Here is a 17,153-nt window from a genome sequence, read left to right as displayed (position 1 = left end):
CAGATATACAGGGTTAGTAAATAGCTGTATCCCAGATATACAGGGTTAGTAAAGAGCTATAGCCCAGATATACAGGGTTAGTAAAGAGCTATAGCCCAGATATACAGGGTTAGTAAAGAGCTATAGCCCAGATATACAGGGTTAGTAAAGAGCTATATCCCAGATATACAGGGTTAGTAAAGAGCTATATCCCAGATATACAGGGTTAGTAAAGAGTTATAGCCCAGATATACAGGGTTAGTAAATAGCTGTATCCCAGATATACAGGGTTAGTAAAGAGCTATAGCCCAGATATACAGGATTAGTAAAGAGCTATATCACAGATATACAGGGTTAGTAAAGAGCTATATCCCAGATATACAGGGTTAGTAAATAGCTGTATCCCAGATATACAGGGTTAGTAAAGAGCTATATCCCAGATATACAGGGTTAGTAAAGAGCTATATCACAGATATACAGGGTTAGTAAAGAGCTATATCCCAGATATACAGGGTTAGTAAAGAGTTATAGCCCAGATATACAGGGTTAGTAAATAGCTGTATCCCAGATATACAGGGTTAGTAAAGAGCTATAGCCCAGATATACAGGATTAGTAAAGAGCTATATCCCAGCTATACAGGGTTAGTCAAGAGCTATATCCCAGATATACAGGGTTAGTAAAGAGCTATAGCCCAGATATACAGGGTTAGTAAAGAGCTATAGCCCAGATATACAGGGTTAGTAAAGAGCTATATCCCAGATATACAGGGTTAGTAAAGAGCTATATCCCAGATATACAGGGTTAGTAAAGAGCTATAGCCCAGATATACAGGGTTAGTAAAGAGCTATATCACAGATATACAGGGTTAGTAAAGAGTTATATCCCAGATATACAGGGTTAGTAAAGAGCTATATCCCAGATATACAGGGTTAGTAAATAGCTATATCCCAGATATACAGAATTAGTAAAGAGCTATAGCCCAGATATACAGGGTTATTAAATAGCTATATCCCAGATATACAGGGTTAGTAAAGAGCTATATCCCAGATATACAGGGTTAGTAAAGAGCTATATCCCAGATATACAGGGTTAGTAAAGAGCTATATCCCAGATATACAGGGTTAGTAAAGAGCTATATCCCAGATATACAGGGTTAGTAAAGAGCTATAGCCCAGATATACAGGGTTAGTAAAGAGCTATAGCCCAGATATACAGGGTTAGTAAAGAGCTATATCCCAGATATACAGGGTTAGTAAAGAGCTATAGCCCAGATATACAGGGTTAGTAAAGAGCTATATCCCAGATATACAGGGTTAGTAAAGAGCTATATCCCATATATACAGTGTTAGTAAATAGCTATATCCCAGATATACAGGGTTAGTAAATAGCTATATCCCAGATATACAGGGTTAGTAAAGAGCTATATCCCATATATACAGGGTTAGTACAGAGCTATATCACAGATATACAGGGTTAGTAAAGGGCTGTATCCCAGATATACAGGGTTAGTAAAGAGCTATAGCCCAGATATACAGGTTTAGTAAAGAGCTATATGACAGATATACAGGGTTAGTAAAGGGCTGTATCCCAGATATACAGGGTTAGTAAAGAGCTATAGCCCAGATATACAGGGTTAGTAAAGAGCTATAGCCCAGATATACAGGTTTAGTAAAGAGCTATAGCCCAGATATACAGGGTTAGTAAAGGGCTGTATCCCAGATATACAGGTTTAGTAAAGGGCTGTATCCCAGATATACAGGTTTAGTAAAGGGCTGTATCCCAGATATACAGGGTTAGTAAAGAGCTATAGCCCAGATATACAGGTTTAGTAAAGAGCTATATCACAGATATACAGGGTTAGTAAAGGGCTGTATCCCAGATATACAGGGTTAGTAAAGAGCTATAGCCCAGATATACAGGTTTAGTAAATAGCTATATCCCAGATATACAGGGTTAGTAAATAGCTATATCCCAGATATACAGGGTTAGTAAATAGTTATAGCCCAGATATACAGGGTTAGTAAATAGTTATAGCCCAGATATACAGGGTTAGTAAATAGTTATAGCCCAGATATACAGGGTTAGTAAAGAGCCCAGCTATATGCCAGATGTGCAGGGTTAGTAAATAGTTATATCCCAGATGTACAGGGTTAGTAAAGAGTTATATCCCAGATATACAGGGTTAGTAAAGAGCTATATCCCAGATATACAGGGTTAGTAAAGAGCTATATCCCAGATATACAGGGTTAGTAAAGAGCTATAGCCCAGATATACAGGGTTAGTAAAGAGCTATATCCCAGATATACAGGGTTAGTAAAGAGCTATATCCCAGATATACAGGGTTAGTAAAGAGCTATATCCCAGATATACAGGGTTAGTAAAGAGCTATATCACAGATATACAGGGTTAGTAAAGAGCTATATCCCAGATATACAGGGTTAGTAAATAGCTGTATCCCAGATATACAGGGTTAGTAAATAGCTGTATCCCAGATATACAGGGTTAGTAAATAGCTGTATCCCAGATATACAGGGTTAGTAAAGAGCTATAGCCCAGATATACAGGGTTAGTAAAGAGCTATATCCCAGATATACAGGGTTAGTAAAGAGCTATATCCCAGATATACAGGGTTAGTAAAGAGTTATAGCCCAGATATACAGGGTTAGTAAATAGCTGTATCCCAGATATACAGGGTTAGTAAAGAGCTATAGCCCAGATATACAGGATTAGTAAAGAGCTATATCACAGATATACAGGGTTAGTAAAGAGCTATATCCCAGATATACAGGGTTAGTAAATAGCTGTATCCCAGATATACAGGGTTAGTAAATAGCTGTATCCCAGATATACAGGGTTAGTAAAGAGCTATATCCCAGATATACAGGGTTAGTAAAGAGCTATATCACAGATATACAGGGTTAGTAAAGAGCTATATCCCAGATATACAGGGTTAGTAAAGAGTTATAGCCCAGATATACAGGGTTAGTAAATAGCTGTATCCCAGATATACAGGGTTAGTAAAGAGCTATAGCCCAGATATACAGGATTAGTAAAGAGCTATATCCCAGATATACAGGGTTAGTAAAGAGCTATATCCCAGATATACAGGGTTAGTAAAGAGCTATAGCCCAGATATACAGGGTTAGTAAAGAGCTATAGCCCAGATATACAGGGTTAGTAAAGAGCTATATCCCAGATATACAGGGTTAGTAAAGAGCTATATCCCAGATATACAGGGTTAGTAAAGAGCTATAGCCCAGATATACAGGGTTAGTAAAGAGTTATATCCCAGATATACAGGGTTAGTAAAGAGCTATATCCCAGATATACAGGGTTAGTAAATAGCTATATCCCAGATATACAGAATTAGTAAAGAGCTATAGCCCAGATATACAGGGTTATTAAATAGCTATATCCCAGATATACAGGGTTAGTAAAGAGCTATATCCCAGATATACAGGGTTAGTAAAGAGCTATATCCCAGATATACAGGGTTAGTAAAGAGCTATATCCCAGATATACAGGGTTAGTAAAGAGCTATAGCCCAGATATACAGGGTTAGTAAAGAGCTATAGCCCAGATATACAGGGTTAGTAAAGAGCTATAGCCCAGATATACAGGGTTAGTAAAGAGCTATATCCCAGATATACAGGGTTAGTAAAGAGCTATAGCCCAGATATACAGGGTTAGTAAAGAGCTATATCCCAGATATACAGGGTTAGTAAAGAGCTATATCTCATATATACAGTGTTAGTAAATAGCTATATCCCAGATATACAGGGTTAGTAAAGAGCTATATCCCATATATACAGGGTTAGTACAGAGCTATATCACAGATATACAGGGTTAGTAAAGGGCTGTATCCCAGATATACAGGGTTAGTAAAGAGCTATAGCCCAGATATACAGGTTTAGTAAAGAGCTATATCACAGATATACAGGGTTAGTAAAGGGCTGTATCCCAGATATACAGGGTTAGTAAAGAGCTATAGCCCAGATATACAGGGTTAGTAAAGAGCTATAGCCCAGATATACAGGTTTAGTAAAGAGCTATAGCCCAGATATACAGGGTTAGTAAAGGGCTGTATCCCAGATATACAGGGTTAGTAAAGGGCTGTATCCCAGATATACAGGTTTAGTAAAGGGCTGTATCCCAGATATACAGGGTTAGTAAAGGGCTGTATCCCAGATATACAGGGTTAGTAAAGAGCTATAGCCCAGATATACAGGTTTAGTAAAGGGCTGTATCCCAGATATACAGGGTTAGTAAAGAGCTATAGCCCAGATATACAGGTTTAGTAAAGAGCTATATCCCAGATATACAGGGTTAGTAAAGAGCTATATCCCAGATACACAGGGTTAGTAAATAGCTGGCAGGTAGATAGAACTAAAAGGCACAGCCATCACAATTATAACAATTGTACAGTCTCAGATATGTTTCCTTCTAGTTTGTTTGTTCTTATTACATGTTCTGGCCAGGGATACCCTAAGCCCACACAGCAGACCTGATGGGCATGATATCACCCACGACCCTCCGATAAGGCTCTCTGTAAGCCCACCTAGGCCAGGTCTCGAGGAGACATATTTGGATAAGTCCTTAGATATCTTAAAAAATAAAAACCCCAGCTCCAAACTATGTCACTCTGAGAAAATGTATACCTGTTTAACCTTGCTGTTATGTATCTTATCTAATATTTCTCTTCCGGTTTATTCATGCAAGCCCTCGTGGGTTTGTGAGCTGGGCACAAAAAGAATTATATAAAAAACAAAACAACAAAAAAACAAGGCTGTTTGTAATTTCGCTTTAAATCAGGTATGCTCCTTTCTATTTTTAGATTATAGGCCCAGACTTTGTTTAAAATAAATACAAAGCACTGCAGACCTATGGCATATTTCCTGCAATCCAAAGCTTCGCTAGAAGCATTAGCCATATTCGGACATAAAGACTTTTAAAAATAAAAAAATCTTGAGGAAGCACCTGTGTATTTGCCGTCAAATGTAAGCATTGACACTTGTCAGAAACAGCAGTGTTCTACATTGCCAGAGAAAAGACAACACATTAAGATACAGTGGTTTTGGTACTCAGAATGACCCTTTACATAGTTAGTTACATAGCTGCAAAGAGACATGTGTCCATCAAGTTCAGCCTTCCTCACATGTTTTTGCTGGTGAGCCAAAAGAAGGCAAAAAAACCCAGTCTGAAGCAATTTTGCCACAAACTAGGAAAAAATTATTTCTTGACCCTAAAATAGCAGTCAGAAGTCTCCTTGGATCAAGCAGCTATTACCCCATGTAACGGTATGCGGTATAATCGTCCACGACATCCGTTGGTATCTTCAGGAAATCCACAGTCAGAGTAGGAAGCAAGGCAATATTCCCAATCCTCCCAATAACCGGACGAAACACAGTTTGGGAGTCAACTAACTCGGTTTATTCACAAGCAGCGTATTTATACAGTTCCCCATGCAAGGGGTTTCCACACAGATCATCCAGGGGATTTCTCCCAACATGCATTGTGACTTTCCCAACAGGCATTGCGACACGAGAGGGATACTCCCACTAAAATGGACGACTAAGTGGATTATCCCCTCGTGTAGCAAAACCGACAATTGACTCTAAAATCCATAATTCACATAATATTCGGTACTTTGGAATAATCGAACGTTCGGTAGATAGCTGGGGTCGGAGCGCACACTTTGTGAGAATACCGCTCCGATCCCAGCTGAATTGACCGAACGCCGCACATAATACATTTAAACAGGAACGTTGGTTTAAAAGTACCGAATAAGTACGGGACATATAATGTACCGAACGCGGGACTCCCGAACGCTCTGGAACTCCAGCGGGGCTCGGATCATCGAGTAGCCGTTTTCAAGTCCAGGCTCTCGACGACCGAACACCGCTGCAGAGACAAAGGATCCAAGATGGCCGACCGCCGCATGGTCGGTAGTGGATCGACGGCCACCTAGGAGAGCCCTTAATTACCGATTGCAACAATGTTGCAATCGGTTACTTGGTACCACACGACTTGGGAGTGTGTGGTCGACCTGGGGAGCCCGTATTCGTACGGCGAATGGCCAGGATAGCCGTGTTTTCGTCGTACGAATGCTGGTACGCTGGCAGCGTACGGCTGCCAGCGTGCGAACGGCCATAGCACAATACATACACATTTAACGGAACACATCATACAGTCAGCCTACGGACAACCTATATTGCATATAGTCCAGAAGTGGCTAGATTTGCCACAATGCTCCCCCAGAACCAAGCCGGCATACACAGTCTGATCCCAACGGATCGGCTTGGGGATGTCCGGGAGAGTACTCACAGATCACTTCTCGAGTTCAGTCTGTCTGGATAACCCGTCAGCGTTACCGTTTTGTTTTCCGGGCCGATAGTGAATGGTAAAGTCAAAGGGCTGCAGCGCCAAACTCCAGCGCAGCAGCCGGGCATTGTCCCCAGATACACGGTTCAGCCACACTAACGGGTTGTGATCTGTGAGTAAGGAAAAAGGTTGTCCGTACAAATATGGCTGTAACTTTTTGAGGGCCCACACCACGGCCAGGCATTCTTTCTCGATGGCAGCGTAGCTCACTTCACGCGGTAGTAACTTGCGGCTTAGGTAAGCTACGGGGTGTTCTCCGCCATCGGCTCCCACTTGGCTCAGTACTGCTCCCAATCCAAACATTGAAGCGTCTGTGTGAACAAGAAATCTTTTAGTTGGATCAGGAGCCGTCAACACAGGAGCATTAGTTAGAGCCGTTTTGAGTTGCTGGAATGCCTGCTCACACTCTGGGGCCCAGACAACCTGTCGGGGAAGGTTCTTTTTAGTCAAGTCCGTCAGGGGTTTGGCCAGGGTGCTATAGTCTGGAACAAACTTCCGGTAGTAGCCGGCCGTCCCTAAAAACGCCAGCACCTGAGTCTTAGTCCTGGGGGTAGGCCACTTTGCTACGGCCTCAATCTTGGCTGGCTCGGGTCTCTGCTGCCCACACCCTACTCGGTGTCCCAGATACTGCACCTCAGCCATACCTATGTGGCACTTGCTAGGCTTTAATGTTAACCCAGCCTCCCCAATACGATCTAGGATCGCCCCTATGTGGTGTAGGTGGTCCTCCCAGGTCTGGCTAAAGATGGCTATGTCATCTAGATAGGCACAGGCATACTCTTGGAACCCGTCCAGTAGCCGATCTACCATCCGCTGAAAGGTAGCCGGAGCGTTTTTCATTCCGAAGGGCATGACCTTGAAATGGTACAGGCCAAACGGAGTGACAAACGCCGACTTGGGGACGGCGTCATCGGCTAGTGGAATTTGCCAGTATCCCTTACACAAATCAATGGTAGTGAGATACTGGCCCCGTGCCATCTTATCTAACAGCTCGTCTATCCGGGGCATCGGGTAGGCATCAGACACCGTTTTGTCATTTAGCCTCCGGTAGTCGACACAGAACCGAGTGGTGCCATCCTTCTTCGGTACTAGGACTACCGGCGATGCCCAGGGGCTATCGGAGGGTTCGATAACCCCTAGCTGTAACATCTCATCTAGCTCGGCTTTCATATGGGTACGGACGGATTCCGGAACCCTATATGGAGCCTGTCTCATAGGTAGCTGTCCCAGGGTGTCTACTCGGTGAGTGGCTAGCGGAGTGTAACCAGGTAAATTGGAGAAGGTAGCCCCTTTGGCTTCGATCAGCGCTTGTACCTGGGCACGCTCATGGGCGCTTAGCCGCTCCCCCAGCTGAACTCCCTGGGAGGGCTCTATCGGTGCCTCGGGTTCTAGTAGGTCAGGTAAGGGTAGGTTCTCCTGATCCTCTAGGGAGGAGGCGCAGATGGCCGTCACATCCTCGATCCTCTCATGGTAGGGTTTGAGCAGGTTCACGTGGAGCATGCGTCTCTTCCCTACCCCTGAGCAGGGGCCGATCACATAGGTAGTGTCGCATCGCTGCTCCACTACCTGGTATGGGCCTTGCCAGATGGCCTGCAGCTTGTCTGTGCGGACAGGTTTTAAAATTAAAACCTTCTGTCCCACCTGAAAGCTGCGGTCTCGGGCTCCTCTATCGTACCAGCGTCGCTGTCGTTGCTGGGCCGCCTGGAGGTTGGTGTGTACAGCCTGAGTGAGCGCCTCCAGACGGTCCCTGAATTCCAGGACGTATGATATGATAGGGGTCTCGTTGGTAGTACTCTCTCCCTCCCAATGCTCCCTAATTAAGTTCAAGGGTCCCCGCACCCTCCTCCCAAATAGTAATTCAAACGGGGAGAATCCGGTCGACTCCTGGGGAACCTCTCTATAAGCAAAGAGTAGGTGAGGTAGAAACCTCTCCCAGTCTTTGTGGGTCTCCCCGAACGTCCGAAGCATCTGCTTCAGTGTCCCGTTGAACCTCTCACATAACCCATTGGACTGGGGGTGGTAGGCGGAATTAACTATTGGCTTAATGCCACATACCTTCCACATATGTTGAGTAACTTCGGCCGTAAACTGGGTACCTCGGTCCGAGATTATCTCTTGGGGGAACCCTACCCGGGAAAACACTTTCATTAATGCCTCCGCTACGGTCTCGGCATGTATATTAGTGAGGGCCACAGCTTCGGGGTACCTGGTGGCGTAATCCACTACAGTCAGAATGTACCTTTTGCCAGAGGGACTGGGTTTTGGCAGGGGCCCTACGATATCTACCGCTACGCGGCTGAAGGGCTCTGCGATAATGGGTAGGGGACATAGCTTGGCCTTGTGGCGATCCCCTCGTTTACCTACTCTCTGACATACGTCGCAAGAGGTGCAATACTGGCGCACATCCTGCGAGATGCCGGGCCAGAAGAAGGCATGCGTTAAGCGGTACCGGGTACGGGTCATCCCTAGGTGTCCTGACAAGGGAATGTCATGCGCAATTCTAAGCAGCTCCTGTCTATACTTTTGCGGTACCACTAGCTGCTTGTTAGTCAGGGTGACAGACCCCCCCACATCTTTAGTCGTGACACGGTATAACAACTCCTTCTCCCAGATGTACCGCTCCCCCTCTAGCCCGGTTTGGTCTGTTTGTGCCCGGTCTCTATATACTTGGAGGGTGGGGTCGGTCTGGACTTCGGTCGCAAATGTAGTCGGGGTATCCCAGGACATGGGGGTCGGTTGGGGAGCATGGTCTCTTACCTGAGCCTCAGAGTGTATCGGTGTAGCCGTGGTGCGAGCCTGTTGTCGGGTGGTTACGGGGTGTGCCTCCTGATAGGGAGTCTGGGGAATAAAAGCGGAAGTCATTTGGCCTAAGTCATTCCCCAGCACAACATCTGCAGGTAAATTTTGCATAAGCCCTACTTCCACAGTCCCCTCTCCCACACCCCAATCCAAGTGTACTTTGGCAGTCGGTAGCCGGTATACTGCTCCCCCGGCCACCCGTACTGCCACTGACCCGCCAGTGTGGGTTGCGCCCGGGACCAAATGTGGTGCAACCAAAGTCAAAGTGGCTCCCGAATCCCTGAGCCCTTGTACCTCCTTGCCCTCTAGGGTTACTAGCTGCCGATGATGTTGTCGGTTGTCGGTGGCTCGGACCGACATTACTTCGTGGAGCACCCCTAGCGGCTCCTCAACTTGAGCGCTCAGCAATTCTTGGGTGACGGGGGCTACCTGGTAATGGTGTGCAGCAGCCCTTGGTGCCAAATTTTGTCGCACCTGATTCCAAGCCTGCCGGCTCCGGTTTTGGGTGCACTCCCGAGAAATGTGTCCCCACTGCTTGCAGGTGTGACACTGAATGTTAGCCCGGCCGTTGTATCGGGAGGGGGGTGGTGGAGTATTCAGTGCTGGCCTGTGCAGGGGTACAGTGGGGCCGGTAGGAGTAAAATTATGGGGTGGCCCGGTAATCCGAGGGAGGGCCTTATTCTGTGATCCGTGATGCCTCCGGGCATCAAAATGCTGATCCGCCAATCTAGCGGCTTCGGGTAGGGTGAAGGGTTTACGGTCTCTCACCCATTCTTGTGCGTCTGGGGACAAGCCATTAAAAAACTGCTCCAGTAGCATAAGCTGTCGTAACTCCTCCATATTAGTGGCGTTGCTGGCCTGTATCCATCCTTGCGATGCTTGATCCAGCTTGTGTGCCCACTCTGCGTGAGAATCTTTCTCCGGTTTGCGCAAGCCCCTGAACTTGCGCCGGTATGCTTCTGGGGTGATAGCATACCTCTCCAAGATCGCCCTCTTTACTTTAGGGTAATCTTTGCTGTCCTCTCGAGGTACAGCACGGTAGGCTTCAGCTGCCCTACCCGATAATTTACCGGCCAGCAGCGGTACCCATACTGCGGGTTCCAGATCGTGCAAATCGCACAGCCGCTCAAAATCCTGTAAGTACCCATCGATTTCGTCCTTTTCTTCACAAAACGCTTTAAAGGCGTGATGTGGGACTTTGGGCTTTATTTGTCCATAGGTGGAGGCAGTAACAGACTCTGCCCTAGGTGGGGTTGCTGGTGGGTTGGTTGCCAGCAGATAGTCTTGTACATCCGATATCATCACGGTCAGCATTTCCAACGATACTGGTTGCGGCAGAAACTCCAACCTGGTTCGTAGCTCTTTTTGGAATGGGGTCTCTTCCTTGGCTGGTGGAGGTGTAGCGCTGCGGGCTCTGTCTCCCTCCATTAGTTCCGCGATCAGCACAGCCTTAGATTTGTTGCTGGCTATCTTGCCCCTGGCTTCCAGTAGCTCTTTTAAAGTCTGTCGTTTCAGTATGGTGTAGTCAATCTCCATACGAATTGCCCTTGCTTTCCTTGTTCGGTAGTTCCAGTTTACACGAACGCTGCTTTTTCGGCTGTAAGGTTCGGATCCCGTCGCTTGCCACCAATTGTAACGGTATGCGGTATAATCGTCCACGACATCCGTTGGTATCTTCAGGAAATCCACAGTCAGAGTAGGAAGCAAGGCAATATTCCCAATCCTCCCAATAACCGGACGAAACACAGTTTGGGAGTCAACTAACTCGGTTTATTCACAAGCAGCGTATTTATACAGTTCCCCATGCAAGGGGTTTCCACACAGATCATCCAGGGGATTTCTCCCAACATGCATTGTGACTTTCCCAACAGGCATTGCGACACGAGAGGGATACTCCCACTAAAATGGACGACTAAGTGGATTATCCCCTCGTGTAGCAAAACCGACAATTGACTCTAAAATCCATAATTCACATAATATTCGGTACTTTGGAATAATCGAACGTTCGGTAGATAGCTGGGGTCGGAGCGCACACTTTGTGAGAATACCGCTCCGATCCCAGCTGAATTGACCGAACGCCGCACATAATACATTTAAACAGGAACGTTGGTTTAAAAGTACCGAATAAGTACGGGACATATAATGTACCGAACGCGGGACTCCCGAACGCTCTGGAACTCCAGCGGGGCTCGGATCATCGAGTAGCCGTTTTCAAGTCCAGGCTCTCGACGACCGAACACCGCTGCAGAGACAAAGGATCCAAGATGGCCGACCGCCGCATGGTCGGTAGTGGATCGACGGCCACCTAGGAGAGCCCTTAATTACCGATTGCAACAATGTTGCAATCGGTTACTTGGTACCACACGACTTGGGAGTGTGTGGTCGACCTGGGGAGCCCGTATTCGTACGGCGAATGGCCAGGATAGCCGTGTTTTCGTCGTACGAATGCTGGTACGCTGGCAGCGTACGGCTGCCAGCGTGCGAACGGCCATAGCACAATACATACACATTTAACGGAACACATCATACAGTCAGCCTACGGACAACCTATATTGCATATAGTCCAGAAGTGGCTAGATTTGCCACACCCCACTAATTAGAAATTATATCCCTGTATGTTATGTTTTTGCAAGTATTTATCCAATTGAAATTTAAACATCTGTATAGACTCTGACAAAACCACCTCTTCAGGATTTAAGTTCCAAAGCATTTGGTGGAAATTCACTATAAAGAGTAACATAAAACAGTGAAAAGGAATAAATAAATAACATCCAATGACAGCTTCAGTCTATAGAACACTATGGAAATGTTTCAGGTAACATATCCTTCCAAACAATAACATTAAATCCACCGTCCTGCAGGACACAGACTGTAATGTGGTCCTTAAGTGGTTAAATTATAGACATTGATATTTTAATAGTATCTCAGGCAGCTTCCGTGAGTGCCTTTTGTGTTTGTAAAGCTCCGATTAAACATTCTGATTCATTGCCCTCTCTCATCCTGGTGCTTCAAAGCATGTATAAATGTGTATTAATAAGGATAATAAATCTGAGAAGAAGAAACAGATCAAGAATGCCATGGCATTTTCTCGGTATGCATAACAGTAGCAGATAAGAATGAGACAATGCGTGCAACCCCTTTTTGGCCATTTTATTGAATCATCTTCCGGTGATATTCATAAGAGGTTTATGTCAATTTGTACTGAAAAGCACGTTCTAAAAGAAGATGCTATCTGTAAATCAATGTGATGATAAAAGGACTTCATTGATCCAAGAACAACAACTGAGGGGTAAGATTTGCAGACTGATTCACACGACTGAGTCTCCACTCATATATAACGAAGTGTGTGTGTGTGTATATATATATATATATATATATATATATATATATATATATATATATATATATATATATATATATATATATTTGATTTTCTCCCCCCTTTCAGGGTGGTATGTTTATTCCTCATTCTCGTGTTCTCTACCAGAGGTGTGGGAGTTTGAGGGTTCTGTGCAGTATCTTAGCTGTTCCTAGAACTGCACTCTTTTGGAATATGTTGAAGCCACTCCCCCAACTTGGGAGTCACAGCCCCAAGTGCTCCTATCACAACTGGGACTACTACTGCCTTCACCTTCAACATCCTTTCTAGTTCTTCTTTCAGTCCTTGGTATTTGCCCACCTTCTTATGTTCCTTCTTCCTGATGTTATAGTCACTGGGTTTTGCCACATCCACCACAACTGCAGTCTTCCGTTCCTTGTTGGTTGGTTGGCCAGCACTTGTTCTGCCTTGTGTTAGCCAGTCAGGGTGGGAGCCTGTTGCTAGTAGCTGGTTATTTGTGCTGCTAAGCGTTCTTTATCCAGTAGTTGTGGATCATGTCAGGTCCTGGGGCTGGAAAGGCCCCATTAAAATGTTTAATGTAATGTTATATTTGGGGGAAAATGCTACTTACCATGCCATTCTTCCGATGAAAGTAACTAAGGACTGGAAATCGTCCCCCTTGACGAAACTGGGACACCTTCTTAAGGGACTCATCATCGATTGACTTTGGAACAACAACAACTGAGGGGTAAGACGGGCAGACTGAGAAATCTTGATTCACACGACTGAGTCTCCACTCATCTGTCTGAAAAAAAACATACAAGTATTTTTACCGACATGACTCTTCATACTACAGTAAATCATAATAGATCGCTCAAACTATAAAACATTCAGTTTAAAATGCTACCCTTTCTTAAATGAAATTCACAGATAATGCATTAAAATAATGCAAAAAAATTAATGAAAAAAATATGTATATTTAATTGTCTGAGAAAATAACTGAGCTTTAAAAAGGAAGCATGCATGTACAGGGTCCATGCACCTTACTGGTACACTGTAGTCACCAGAAAAACTACAGCTCATTGAATTTGTTCTGGTGAGTAGAATCATTCCCTTCAGGCTTTTTGGTGTAAACACTGTCTTTTCAGAGAAAATGCAGTGTTTACATTACAGCCTAGTGATAACTCCACTGGCCACTCAGATGCCTGCTAGAGGTGCTTCCTTGGGCAGTGCTGCAGACACTGAACTTTCCTCATAGAGATGCATAGATTCAATTCATCTCTATGAGGAGATGCTGATTGGCCAGGGCTGTGTTTGACTTGTGCTGGCTCTGCCCTTGATCAGCCTCATTAACAGTCTCAGACAATCCTATGGGGAAGCATTGTGATTGGCTCAGACCGCCACTTCTGATGATGTCAGAAGACAGAGGCAGTTCAGGGGCAGAACCAGCAGCTTCAGACTTGAACACAAGTAAAATTTTACTATATGTAGGGAGTCATGGGGAGACCGGGGGGCTAAAGGGTCAGGAATACAAGTTTGTGTTCATGACCCTATAGCAAGCATGTCAAACCTTGCCAGCGTGCCACGAGCTTGACATATTAAGGCAAGTGCTCGCCCCACATTGCAGGTGCCTACTCTGCTAAAAATGTATCCGGCCTCGGATGAGAGGACGCTGGCGCGGGTGAGGGAGTTCAGTCTGTTATGTTTCACACTGCTAGCGCATGCGTGTGTGGGTGTCTGTCAGTGTTGCGATGGCTGCCGCTGGGCAGTGGAGGACCGGGAGGTGCACGGAGGCACGCAACGCCACGTCACATTCAGATGTGACATCAACGTGCTCCACCTTCACAGGGTTTCAAGGAGTAGTGGGGGTATACCAGAGGCTGGACAACGGAGTCACATACTGGCAGCGGCAATGTGAGTGTAGTCCGCTTGTTTTTTACTCTACTTTAAGTTTTCTTTTTTCTTTATTTTTTTGCGTCCCACATAAACTTAAACCTGGTTTATTTGGTCTATGCTAGCCTTTGAGTTTGACATGCTTGCCCAATAGTGTTCCTTTAACCACCAGCGATATAAAGTGATTTTGATGCTTACAATGACCCTTAATGTTTTTTTAATTTTAAAAAAAAATTTAAAACATCAGGAAGTTCATGACCCTTTAGGGACAATGATTTGGTATATTGAATGTAAAGGGTTAAATTATGTCCTGCTCACAGTGACCTTCAGCATCCTCCAGGAAGCCTCATGTCATGATTTTCTGATGTATTTCATTAGAGGTTTCTCCTCTCACTGGCTTTCAGCCCCGCTAAAGACTTCATCCGTCCACAATGGCCAGGCTGATTCATCTCACTAATTCCACTCCTGTGTCAGCGAGCACTCAATAAATTCATTTTACTAGTCAGTAAGGAGGACTGCAAGTTCCTCGGCTTTCAAATCCAATCAGAATATTTTTCTGTCCATCGTTTATAAATGTCATCAGATTGTTTTCTTTAAAAATATGTATGACAGTTGTGTCCTGAGACAGGGAGTGAACACCTGGATTCAGACGGGACAAATATCCGTTTGTTATGCAAATAAATAAATTGCTTGCAGCATTCCCCCATCAAATACATATATATATATTAAAAAAAAAAAAAAAAAAGGGATGTACGCAAGTTTTCCATTATTTATTTAATAAAAATTACTTCAAATCCTTGAAGTCTATTCCCTGTGAAGACGAAAAGACAATTGTCAACATAGTTTGGCTGTGCTGGAATTGAAAATAATGGAAAAAGATTTTTCCGGGAACGGGTATTAAAAAACAAAAAACACGACATGGCCACGTCCACATATCCTGGGTGTGGGACCGTAGTATTTTAGCTGGTGATGTTGGGATCTACTACATTAGGAGTTTCACAGATTTTTTCTTTTTTGCTCACACTAGATTATCCAAAAGGCAATTTGCATATTCCACAAAGGTTTTCCACACATGACTTTTACTAGCCTCTTTTGACACATCTCATCCATCAGTCCCTCCTCCCCTGTGACATGCTGGTATTTCTCTTGTATGTCTTTATCCCGTCTTCGGAGATTGTAAGCTCGTTTGAACAGGACCTTCTTTATCACTTGTCTCTGTTAATTTTTATGTGTCCATTAATTGTCAAATATCCCCTTTCCATAACTGTAAAATGCAGCCCCATATGTATAAAACTAATACAATTATTTTAATCAGCTGGCAATAAATACATGAAAATGTCATGAAAATAAATATTAGAAAGAAGCAGGAATTTATCTGAAATAGCTGTTGATATAGTTAAGTACTGATGTACATGAAATAAATTTGAATTAGTCTCTACACAATGCACAGATGGCCACATTTATTTATTTTATGAATGCATTCTCTAGCCACGCTAGCCTGCCACACATCTCCCTGGCACAGTCTAAGTAAACAGAACTTTATGAAAAGTAGAATTCAAGAAAGGGGGCTAGTAGATTAGCAGATGGGAAAGTTCAGAATTTCGGTCTTTGCTACTAAATTAGGAGCTAGATATTTATTACTGGCATTTATAAAGCGCCAACATATTCCGCAGCGCTGTACAATTGGGAAAAAGACAAACACAACAGGTAGAGGACCCTGCCCGTAAGCTTACAATCTAAAGCTTAAACTGGGGAGATGAGACAAGAGGAAGCAGAGGAATGTGTATGTGATGGCAGAGATAATTACTGGTGTAACTGCAGCAGCTGGTAACACATGAAGTGAATGAGGAGGTGATAGATGTGGTTCCAAACAGCTGGAGGTGCATGCTATATAGTTAGAAGGAACCAAGGTGGTCAGAACAAAGTGAAATTAAATGGCCTACTTGTTGCAGGCATGGATTTGGGTTTGGTTCTAAGGAAGAGCAATAAGACAGTTACTTAAAAGGAATTTACAACTGTGTGTGGCAAGGAAGGGGGGAGGGTATGTCTTGTTTCACTGTCAGTCTTTCCCACCACTGATGTAAGCTTGTACAATGCATCTACAACTTTTACTGTAAAAAATTATGCAACTTGCATTTTTTTTGTAGTTTGTCTGAACCAGTTTAAGATGCAAAGAGAGCTACTGATGCCAAATAATTAAATCTGAATTTGTATACCCGCAGAAAGCATTTGCTATTGCATCAACATTGAGGTTTTAGGACTATAAATAAAACATATTAGCAATTCTTACCTCTGAACTAAGAAGTTCAAATTCTTGTTCTGGAAGGAATGAGTTCCAGCCGTCCTCTGTGACTTCAAACATGGGGCGATAGAAGAAAGGGTACATCAGTGTGATAGAATCCAGTGTGGACAAGGCCTGAAGAAGGAAAGAAACCGGAATCAGCTCAGATGCCTAGTAGGGTTTCCCCTTCCATAATCTGTTCTTTTCTTCATTTCCGATCCATATCTTTTTTTAAGACACAATACAAAGTGTGGACTACTTGTCTTATGCATTTTCCCTACACTTGGCAATCTTGACAAAGGGAGTGGAGCCGGGCCAGGACTACAATTAGGCAAATAAATATGACATTCGCTTGGGGCGTGGCCCTGCTGGGGGCGCCCCGGAGAGGTTTCCTGGTGGGCTGTCCTGCTGTTATCTGGGCGAGTGGCTCTTAAACACCACCCTGCGCACCCGTTCATCTGCTGGTCTCCTCTCTGCCAATTACCTTCTCAGGATGCGAG

The 17,153-nt window shown here is 44.4% G+C and overlaps 1 protein-coding gene across 1 annotated transcript in view; it reads right to left on the bottom strand.

Moving 5' to 3' along the window:
* Positions 1-17,153, bottom strand: part of MTMR9 (myotubularin related protein 9) — a 36,488-nt gene that overhangs the window by 12,604 nt on the left and 6,731 nt on the right. The window contains exons 3-4 of the mRNA XM_063442014.1: positions 16,663-16,788; positions 13,111-13,284 (exon numbers count right to left, since the gene is read on the bottom strand). Coding sequence (XP_063298084.1) covers positions 13,111-13,284; positions 16,663-16,788 — 300 coding nt within the window. The remainder of the gene's footprint in view (positions 1-13,110; positions 13,285-16,662; positions 16,789-17,153) is intronic.

This window comes from Pelobates fuscus, chromosome 2, assembly GCF_036172605.1.
Source record: "Pelobates fuscus isolate aPelFus1 chromosome 2, aPelFus1.pri, whole genome shotgun sequence".
Lineage (NCBI taxonomy): Eukaryota > Metazoa > Chordata > Amphibia > Anura > Pelobatidae > Pelobates > Pelobates fuscus.
Note: the sequence above shows the minus strand (reverse complement) of the source record. Positions and strands in the feature narration are given on the sequence as shown.